The 10,790-nt window shown below is 40.4% G+C and overlaps 2 protein-coding genes across 2 annotated transcripts; one reads left to right on the top strand and one right to left on the bottom strand.

Annotated features, from left to right (window-relative positions):
• Positions 1–420: 420 nt before the first annotated feature.
• On the top strand, positions 421–2,880 carry LOC116194272 (protein BASIC PENTACYSTEINE2-like). Its single transcript, XM_031523046.1, has 2 exons — positions 421–583; positions 1,694–2,880. Exon 2 carries the CDS (start codon positions 1,704–1,706, stop codon positions 2,565–2,567), a length of 864 nt encoding a protein of 287 aa, XP_031378906.1. The 5' UTR covers positions 421–583; positions 1,694–1,703; the 3' UTR covers positions 2,568–2,880.
• Positions 2,881–3,211: 331 nt separating this feature from the next.
• Positions 3,212–9,979, bottom strand: LOC116194271 (65-kDa microtubule-associated protein 6-like). Its single transcript, XM_031523045.1, has 12 exons — positions 9,229–9,979; positions 8,082–8,285; positions 7,285–7,551; positions 6,441–6,656; positions 5,669–5,824; positions 5,429–5,588; positions 5,194–5,345; positions 4,892–4,979; positions 4,730–4,803; positions 4,559–4,633; positions 3,804–4,156; positions 3,212–3,582 (listed from the first exon to the last, which is right to left on the bottom strand). The coding sequence occupies exons 1-11, from the start codon at positions 9,301–9,303 to the stop codon at positions 3,824–3,826; spliced, it is 1,800 nt and encodes a 599-aa protein (XP_031378905.1). The 5' UTR covers positions 9,304–9,979; the 3' UTR covers positions 3,212–3,582; positions 3,804–3,823.
• Positions 9,980–10,790: the final 811 nt, after the last annotated feature.

Raw genomic sequence — 10,790 nt, 5'->3', positions numbered from 1 at the left:
TAGACACACTGAGCCCTGACATAAGACGATCAATTTGCATTGGTCCGAGAAGGAATTAGTTCGTCCAAAAGTTTCGAGGACTTCTCCAAAAAGAAATTAACATTTCATAGTCCATTGAAGCATACATATTTTTGGATAAGGATCAAATGGGACTTGTTAGCTTATCAGGTGTCACATGAGCACATATGCCCCCACCAAAGGTGGTGGATAAGAGATATGGCTTCTCCTTATGCTTTATTTATGGATTGATTTTTTTGTTTTTATTTTATATTTTATTTAGTTATTCTTAATTTATTTTCTTTTTTTATAATTATTTTTTTCCAAAGTGGGACAAAATATTTCTCTTCTGATAGTTACATTCACAATTTTAGAGCTCTCTTTCTCCTCTCTCTCTCTCTCTCTTTCTCTCTCTCCCCCTCCCAGTCTTAGGGCTCTTTCTCTTTCCTGTCCCTTCTCACTCTCTCTCTTTCTCTCTCTTTCTCTTTCTCTTTTCTCTCTCCTCTCTCCTATCTCTCTCTCTCTCTCTCTCTCTCTCTCTCTCTCCAGGAGGCAAAACCCTAAAGAGCCGTTTACACCCACCCAAGTAAGTTTTCTCTCTCCTCTCTCCTCCTCAATCTCTGTCTGCGTTTTCTCTCTCTTAAAGTTTGAATATTTGGGGTTGGGGGGGTGGGGGATGGGTCCTGCCTTGCTAGCTATCTACAACATCGCCATACACCGTCCTCTGCATGTCCCTCTTCCCCTTCGGCTCGGTGCCCGAATCTGTTGATTCCATCATCCGTATCTGCAGATCTGCGCCCGGACATGCCTGATTTTGAAACCCTAGCTCCGTTGTTCGCTGACATGAAGAGATCTGCTGCCCTTGTTTTCTTTTTCGCGTTCTCGTGCATCGTCTGTTTGGTGAGATCGGTTGCAAGCGTAGGGATCGATTCCAATCGAATCTGAACTTTCTTTGCTTCCATTTCCGTGGATCGGTTCACGGGGGAGTTGTTCTTCTTGAGCTCTGAGCTAAAGAGAAGGACTTCTTCCATGTGATTTCTGGAAATTACTATTTTCCTACATCGTGCCATTTTTTCTGCATTTGCTTGGAAATCTGAGGAAGGGTTTCAGATTTGGTCCGTGATTGATCTGCCTTGTCTGCCTGATCTGATTGTCTTTGGATTCCCCTGTTGCTCTGCAAGATTCATATGATTGCTTTCCAGATTTTCTTTTTTTTTTCTTTGCCTAATTATGGTTCATAGCTCAAGTTTAATCAAAATGACATTTACCTTCTGCTGGTATATCCGAATTCTTCGTCGTACTTTTGGGCTCATTTATCAAAATGTAAAGGGTACTGCTGTCAAAATCGTCGAACTCAACCGTAGTTCCTGGAGATCTTGTACCCCTGTAGAGTTGATGTGGAAACCTGAACTTTCCCCTTTAATCCCGAGTAGGGGAACAAACATAGTTGACTAGTTAGATCATTAGATTTATGATGCCACTGGACTTAATATGAGCCTCGTAGCAGAATAACATCCTGCGTTGTCATGGAGGAATGGTCTCGGTTATGGATTTGATTGCGTGTAACTCTCTAACTTTGGAGCTCTACACCTGTTGTTCTGACTTAGTATTGATACTTGCGGGGTTTTGAGTTATTTCTGTTACATTGATTAGATGTTTGAAATGATGAGTTTTTTGCTGCTAATTTACTCTGTAGTTCAATAACCATGGATGATGATGCGTTAAACATGCGCAATTGGGGCTACTATGAGCCGTCCTTTAAAGGTCACCTCAATCTTCAGCTCATGTCGAGCATGGCTGCTGAGCGAGACACGAAGCCCTTCTTGTCAGGGCGTGGGGATCCCACAGTTCTGGTTACTACCAACGGTGCCTACCATCCCCGGGATTCCCTTGTTTCCGATACGCAAGTCCCTTACAGCAGTTACACAAGGGAAGGTTGGATGAACCAAAGGGAGAAGTTCTACAGCATGCTGCCAACTAACCCTACTAACTATAATGTCCTCCCTGAGACCTCCTCTGAACACCAGAGCCTGCAGATGCTTCAGATGCCTGAGCCCCTGAGGGATGACAACAAGATGGGTAAACCCGAAGAGCAACAAGCTGTTAAGAAGGAGAATGGCCAGACAAAGAAACGTCAGAGTGGGAACGCCCTCAAGACCCCAAAACCCAAAAAGCCCAGGAAACCTAAGGACCCCAGCACGAACCCTTCCTCAGTGCAGCGCTCAAAGCAACCGAAGAAGAGCATGGATGTCGTAATTAACGGAATCGATATGGACATATCCGGAATTCCGATCCCTGTATGCTCGTGCACTGGGACTCCCCAGCAGTGCTACCGATGGGGATGCGGGGGATGGCAGTCAGCCTGCTGCACCACTCAGGTCTCGATGTATCCTTTGCCAATGAGCACAAAGCGCAGAGGGGCAAGGATCGCAGGGAGGAAGATGAGCCAGGGGGCATTCAAGAAGGTGTTGGAGAAGCTTGCCGCAGAAGGGTACAATTTTGCTAACCCAATCGACCTGAGGACCCACTGGGCGAAGCACGGGACCAACAAGTTCGTGACGATAAGGTAGGTTTTGAGAGGGAAAATCAATTGCCCCCAGATCTCGCATCTGGTCTTACTGATCTTGTATTTATTTCCGAGGCCATTTGCGGGAGAGTTATCCTGTAGTTGTTTATGGATCTTCTGCTGTGATACAAACTTTAATTCGTGTTTTACTGTTTATGAGGCTTATCGACTAGATTCTAGGTGAATCAGTTGTTCATTTGTTGTAATTCTTAGTTAAGAATTGTTCTTTGTTAAACTCTAATGTGGTCCAGATATTAACAAGTCAGCCATCTTTTTCTTTATTTCTATTAATGTAGTGAGAAGGAATGATTAAGTTATTGAGTATTGTTCTCTGTTGTAGTGTATGGTCAAAAGTTGAAATCGCTAGGGTCAAGAGTTATTGAGAATTGGTTCGACTCAATTCTCCCAAGTAATGGTGATGAATTGATATTCGGCTTTGATTGGTAATGTTCATTCTTTTTCCTAGGATGGTAGATTATTTTTGTTGCTGAGTACTGTGGTCATGACGATTCTGCGCTACCACCACCCATAACTAACTGCTGCTTTTGCCATCGATCGGGTTTATCCTCCTTAATAGGCCCGATGGATACTGTCGTTTGCCGAATCTCACCGAATCTCAGCATTAGTCGAATATGATACCCAAAATCAGCAGTTCACAAACCGAACAAGCCCCATAGATGGAAAATTCAGTTGCAATCTTGTTGCTGACAAGATAGCCAATGTGAAATATGTACATGACCACTCCCAAAAAAAGAAAAAAACATCACAAATTACTGTGTCACACTAGTACTGATTCTTCTGCTGCTTCTTACACTTTCCACAAATCCTCAAACTGTCGAAAGCTAAAATCACAGACAAGAAATTACAAATCACTCCCACTACAGTGTACAACTTACCCTTTCGATATTCACAGCGGTTTACTTCTCCGTGCTCTTTTAACTCCCACTATAACAGTCACTCTGCTCCTTCACTCCCACTACAGTGTCACTCCAACTTTGCATGAAAAGGTAGGCTAACTCCTGCAAATTGCAGGAATCACCCATCAGTATGGTATCTCGATCGATTGAAAGGACCACTCATAGGACCCAATAGCTCTCATAAACATGTTTGTAGAAGGGAAGGCGTCATAGCATCTCAAGCATAGGTTTAAATCGCAAGTGGGTCTTGCAATAATCTAATGTTGGACAAACATCAGATCAGCACTGCCAAAGTTTGCAGGAAATAGAGGGGGCAAACTTACCGTTCATAAGTCAAAAGCTTTCAAACTTGTCGAGGCGAGTCTGGTTCAGAACCACAGATGGATGTGTATGAGGACATGGCATCTTCTTTCGAGATGGCCACGAAGTTCAATGGGGCAGTGGACAGCCTTCTCATCTCCTTGTAGTATCCATTCTGCCGACCTGAGTAGGATCTTGGAGTGTCGGGGGTCCCATTCCCAATTGATCTCCGTCGAGGCATAGGAGTCATGGACCCGTTCCCATTTGTGGAGTAGCCGTTGGCCTTCCTGAAGCTGTTGCTCTTCCTGGGGCTGGGCTTGGAACCGTAAATCGATTCCTTCTCCGTCAGGAGTAAGTCCTGGAGCTTCTTTTGATCCTGCAGAATACGAGGGTAAAAGATTGAATGTCTGATTCATCAACAGATTGTAAATGATTAAAAAATAAGGCACTGTTTGAATATTCATCCTTTACAAATGTCAGCTTGCTCTCCATTGAATTTAACTAGTCTGTTTCAAGTGATAAAGGGGAAGAAACTAAAGAGAAGTCATGTCTTTGATGGTTTATTGGCGAACATTATTTAAATAATGCTATTGCATTTTGATGAAATTATTAGAGTGGCTTATAGAAAACAGTGGAGAGCATTATTCTTACACCCACAAAATATCTAAGATGGAAAATCAAGAAACCCCATCCAAACACTGCTTTTGGCATCGAATTTTAATGATAAGGTGATGGCCACGCATAATTCTGTAAATAGAATTTATCTGAAAGCAATTACCCTGTTTCTCCTCTTCTCCTCTTCCTTTCGTCTTCTGCTGATCTTGTAATCATCCAGTATTGAGACTAGCCTTACCTGCAAATAGAAGCAATCATTTCTTAATATAGTTACTTACTAATGGTAAGATGAGAAAGTTACGTAAAGTGAAGAAGCCAAAGCAAAGTTACTCACGCCATCATAAAGGAACATTATTCCTTTCTCGTCTTCCCATGCCAGTGTTTTGTTTATTAGATTATCAACCATTACTGCGAACAAAAACACCATAAGATTCATGCAAGTACAAACCTTCTACACGTAAAGTGTCATTAAAACATTCTGGTTTCAGAGCATTACCAGGAATTTTGGTAACAGTAATCCGAGCTCGCTCTGCTCTTTTGAGGTTGATATGTGCCCCTCTCCCCGCATTATAACGATTATCATCCTAGGAATGGAGCAAATTGGTATATTCTCAGAAGGAATTCATAATATCTTTTCGTCGTTGTGGCCGTTCTGATGCCACGACGACATCGTCACTGAAATATGTTTTCCATCAAATAATTACAGAAAGAATTATTCTTTTAGCCAAGATGGTGCCGCATTTCAACAGAGGCCTTGCTAATTAAAATCGGAAAGAGCAGAGAGCAAAATCTACTAACTTGGTTATATTCTTCGAGCCAGTTCTCCTCCTCACAGGCAGCGAGCCACCTGTCTATTCGGTCCATTATGTCTTTCCTGGTCATAGCCTCGTCCTTCACCTTGACAATCTGAGCTTCGATATTTGCCAAAAGCTCCGAGGGATCTACTAGACCTGGAATCAATCCAAGGTATGAATTATTGCAGCACATGTGCATTCAATACCTCTAAAAAGGAAACTATGCAATGACTAATTACCGGAATCTATCAAGGCATTGGACTTCTCAGCAGCAGTGCTATTATCAGGAATAATGTGGGCCATTCGACAAATATCTTCTAGTTCTGACCTCCTCTTCATGACGAGTTCTTTCATTCGGCTCGCTTTCAATTTAGTGAGTCTGTCCACTTCAGCAGATGCCTGTAAAAGTATTTCTTTGTTCGATTGGCATTTCAAATCCCTCTTGAAAGAAAATGATAAATATGAGGAAGATTGCAAACCTGCTCAATGATCTCTGTCGAAAGAACACCCGGTTCTTCGATTTCAGATTCTGAACATCCAAGAACAGAAGCAATCCTTGAAAAGTTATTCCGATCCCCGTTCGGGGAGTCCATCAAATTCCATAGCTCGAAAAGTGAGCCCACAATGTCTTTTACCTATTATATTATCAAGATTCATATGATAATATATCAAATCATATGAATATTTCTAACATTTCTACCAATTGTGAAAAGTGTACATATCGTCCCTGAACTGTTGAACGGTGTATATTTAATTGAAAACTCTCTTATTTTGTGCTATTGTGAGGTATGGCATTCAGCAGTCTAATTTTTTTAATATTGAGATGGGATCACATCTGGCAGTTCTTATGACTGACTGGTACAATTCCATATACATACAACTTAAGAGACTGTAATCTTCAAAATTTTCAAAATGATCTTTTTCTTTCCTTTCCATTTTCCTTCAGTACGCCTCATTGAGTTTTATGAAGGCAGTAAGAGATAGGTTCCTCAGCAAGATCTTCTAAACTGACAAATTCTAACTGACCAATTATATTGGACATCCCAGTGAAATTGGAGATTTGTCAAAAAAAGAAAAAGTAGAGTGATGTCTCTTCTTTTGAAAGACAAAAGCATACATCTGTTTTCACTATGTACCCGGGATGTGCTGTGAGAGCGCCTTTTTATATTTTTTATTTTTAATGAGTGAGCAATAATAGGTAGAGGTTAATTATCGAAAAAAAAAAACAGGTAGAAGTTTGGCTAGTGTTACCTTCTGGATCCGAGCCTTGCGTTCTGCTTTCAACTTGAGAAGGGACTGTTCTAAACCTTCAAGTGTGGCATTGCTGATATTGGTGCTTTGCTCCCCACTTGTGCCTTGCAAGCTAGGATGCACCTCACTCACAGTCTTGCCAAAGTCCATTCCGAGCACACCGCAGAGAGTATGAACTTCATTTACATAATTCAGAACTTTATGAAGCCGCTCAGACTGCAAATATATGAGCACCACATGTTTAATTTTTGCAGAAGGTATTTACTTAAATACAAAATATACTGGAAGTTCATGCATCTTTGCAATGATTTTCGACTGAATGAAAAAAATACTGAGGTCATATTAATTTTATAGCTATACTGTTTAAGACAAGAATACTGAACCGCATTAATTTGGTCTTTCAGATTGGAAAGCATGCAAAAACTGCATTGGTAAGAAACACCGATCTAACAGAATGACAATGCAGTCAATTTTTCAAGAGTTGTAATTCATAGGCAAAAAAGAAAACAAGATGCAGCTGGAGTAGAAGAATGAGAAGTAATCATTAGTAACTTTTTAAATGAAACTCTGATAATTTAACGGGATGAAATGTATCTCTGACAAACATGAGAAAACCACAAATAACTAAATACATGCACATTAAACATATTTTATGTTGAGAGAGGTCATAATCTGAGGATAAAGTTCATGTCATTACAACTTTTATTGAAAAGACAAAATGATGATCAGTTTGGTTCTCTTCAGAAATCCAGGAGAAAAGGCTCAAAGGCTGCAGACCACAAAGAAAGGAGGGAAAGAAAACTGAAAGGTTTCCAAGTATCGAATCCGTTCATTAACTGCATACCTTCTCACTTTGGAGAGCCCGAAGATGTGTTTGATGCTCGGAAAGGTTTCTTAATGACAAGTCTTCTTCGTTCATAGACAAGGTACTGATTGAATTGGTGCTTAAATAGCCATATTCAGACATCTCCCCACTGATCTTCTCTATCTGTGCCTTTATGTCAGCAAATTGCTTCATTCTTTCTTCTTTCTTCTTCCTAAGATCTTCAACAAGAGGACTGATAGATGCAAGTTTTCCTTTCAGTGATGACGACCTCTTCTCCGATTGAATCTGTGAATTACCATCAACTGAACTCATTAGCAGAGACAAATAAGCCACAATAGAATTTACCAACCGTTTTGTCATCCAGTGGATTAGTTTAAGTGGCATTATCCATCTATTAGGTGCGAACATTGGCCTCAAGAAAGATCAATGGAATAGACACCGACACATTGTATACCGTCCATCCAATGAATCAATGAGACCATTCCACATGTTCTAGAAAAATATTAGTAACATTGTCAGCCTATCTTCATATTTTCGGTTACACATTCTTTTTACTAGTTGTATTGGGGGGGAAATCACTACCTTTATTTCGTCCCAATTTGGCTTTATAAGATGGGCCTCCTGTTTAAATGCGCTACAATTGTTTTTTCTTACTGCATGGGAAAATTCCTTTTTTGATGTGCAATCTGACATTTATTACCTTACTTGTCTTTCCAGATTGCAGTAACGGAAAACAAGGACAGCTCACCATAACTAACCAGAAATTTGAGTAAGGTAGTAACTAAAGCAGAAGGATGATCAACCAATGCTATTACCGGTGAATAAACATTGAGTTCACCAAGAGCAGCCATCAGAGTTGCGAGCTCCGCTTCCTTGGCAGCGACAGACTGATGAAGACGAGCCTTGGCATTGGCGGCCTCCTCCACCTTCCTTCTGTAGACTTCTAAGCATTCCCTCTCTAACTCCCAAAGCATACGGTCTTTATCTGCTTCACTCTCTCCTATGTCGCTCCATATTTGCTGTACACAGGCAAGAAAAACTAGTTCATCAAATCTGCCCAATTATTCCTTCTTAATCAAACTTAAAGCATCAATAAAGGGCTCCCAAATGGACCGACACAGATCATTGCAACAAGAATATGTATGAACAAAACTAGTCATTAAGTTTACTCATAGGATTTGAAAGCTGAAGAGACCACTTAGCAGGACAATCTCCATTAAAACCTGAACTCAGAGGCAAATTTAATTTAAAAGGGGAAATGGGTTATGAACTATAAATATCAAAGTTATGCCATTGTCTTTTTTCTCTTGAATACCCATCAAGGTGAGGAAACAATCTGTTATTACCAAAGATACGAGGGGGAAAGGAATAAAAAAAAAAGGACAAATCCCCCAAAATAAATGAAGTTAAGAACCAAAAAGTTGCAGCAAAACCTGCAAGAATTCAGCCCTTTCTGCAGCTAAAGTTATGGTCAACGCCGAAGAAAAACAGAAGAAAGATGATGTAAATGCAAAACTCATAGCCTATCCACCGGCAAGTTTCAAGGGAAAAGGGAAAGATTCAATAAAGAAGGAACCCCTCCTCATCATAGAGGAAAAAGATGCCGCTAAGGAACCCAAGCTGATTGTGAACAGAGACCTTGATTAACCATTAATTCACCAAGTAATTAGGGACAAAAACTGTTTATAGCTTTGATTAGGTAGCTCCAATAGACCACCAGATGGCCAAGTGAAAAAAGCAGCAATCAGTGGTTTCACTTTTTAACAGCCGCAGCAGCAAACCACCCGAACAGAAGAAACCCATCATCGTTTAAAAGTGATATTTCCAAGATGAAGAAGAAGAAAGATCAAATCTTTCTGTCTTCCTTTCTCTGTTTCCCCTTAAAAAGATAGTCCTTTCAGGGATATAACCAAGTAGACCAGACTCCCACCTGAAAGCGCAGAGAGAGAGAGAGAGAGAAACCTGAAGCTCTGTGAGCAGAGCATTGCAGCTAGTGCTTGTACGGACGCCGATACCGGGGCTCCCTATCGCCAGCATTTCTCTCCAAAACTCAGCTCCTTCCAATGAAAACAATACCCAGAAAACGACTCTCGCTCTTCTCGACAGATAGACCCAAAGAGGGGTCCGAGAGCAAAGTACAAGAAAGATTAGTTGATTCTTCTTCTTCTTCTTCTTCTTGTTCTGCTCGGAAGGGAAAAGGGTTAAGGTTTTGAGGTCTTTGACAAGGCGAAAATGGGGACGGACGGACAATGGGACTAGAAGACAAAGTTGGGTGCACCCATTGCCTCGAACAACCCTTCACCCTCACTCCGTCTCAGATCTGAAGCTCAAATACCCACAATCTCTCTCTCCCCAGGAAGCTCGTTCACTGTTCCTCTCCCTAAATTTCTACCCCTGGGAATCTGTAAAATTCTTGAAAGTGGGAAGTCCCACTAGAAGGAGGGAACAAAATAAAAAACCCAACAAAATGCAGAGAGAGAGAGAGAGAGAGAGAGGGCTACTTATATGGACGGAGGAGGATCTGTAATGGCGAAGGATTCCCTTCTTCTTTCCTTCTTTTTTTTTGGGGGAAGAGTGAGCTCTGTGCGCGCGCGCGCGCGCGTGGGGAGGGGGGTGTAAAGGAAATGATTAACAGCTCAGTGTGGAAAATGAGAAGAAAGAGGAAGAGAAGGAGAGAAGTTTTGAAGCTTCAATTAAACAACAACAAACAAAAGACCCCCAAAGAGAGCTCTGGAGAATCATCCAACACTAACCGACAGGAGAGAGAGAGAGAGAGAGGGAGGGAGAGAGCTACTTCAATTTTCTAAGCAATTTTCATTTTGTTTATCATTTCTCATTTTCTTTTCTACTCTTAATATTCGAGAAAAAAAAAACAAAAAAATATTAGATAAAGGCTGGGCTTTCTTGGTCATCTTGATGATTAGGTTAGCATTTTATCTTATTTATGTTAGATTAGACAATAATTCTCCACCCACGAAAAATATTCTAAAAACTTGAATAATTTTTTCTAGTCTGGCTTCATTTGAGAGTGCAGTAACGATCGGATAAATACTTATTTAATTAAGTTTTAAATATAAGTAGTGTTTGGTAAATTTTTCCAAACCAATGGTCCGACTAATTTCTGCGGTTAAAACGTGATTTTCTCTAGCAAATTGACACGTTCTTATAAAAATTACTTCTGCTTATTATCTATATTAAGCATTAGTTTTAATTTTAACGATTTTAAATTAATATCTTCCAAATACTTTTATTTATTCTAATATCAGCACTTATTTTTCAACAATTATACTTTAATATTTTTGTTTCAGCAACAGCACACCCAACCCAACCAAACCGAAATATCCAAGATGATGACTGTTACTGTTGCATGTTCTATATTCGAGCATAAATCTCTAGCACGTGGAATGCATGAATCGATGATGGTTACTGTTACATGTTCTGAATGTACCAACCATTAAAAAACTATTATTCTACAGTCTCTTCATACTTATCGACTTATTGTATATGCACTTCGTAGTCCTTCG

The sequence above is a fragment of the Punica granatum genome, chromosome 2 (genome assembly GCF_007655135.1).
Source record: "Punica granatum isolate Tunisia-2019 chromosome 2, ASM765513v2, whole genome shotgun sequence".
Classification (NCBI taxonomy): Eukaryota; Viridiplantae; Streptophyta; class Magnoliopsida; order Myrtales; family Lythraceae; genus Punica; species Punica granatum.
The sequence above is the reverse complement of the archived record's forward strand: the minus strand, read 5'-3'. Positions and strand labels throughout refer to the sequence as shown.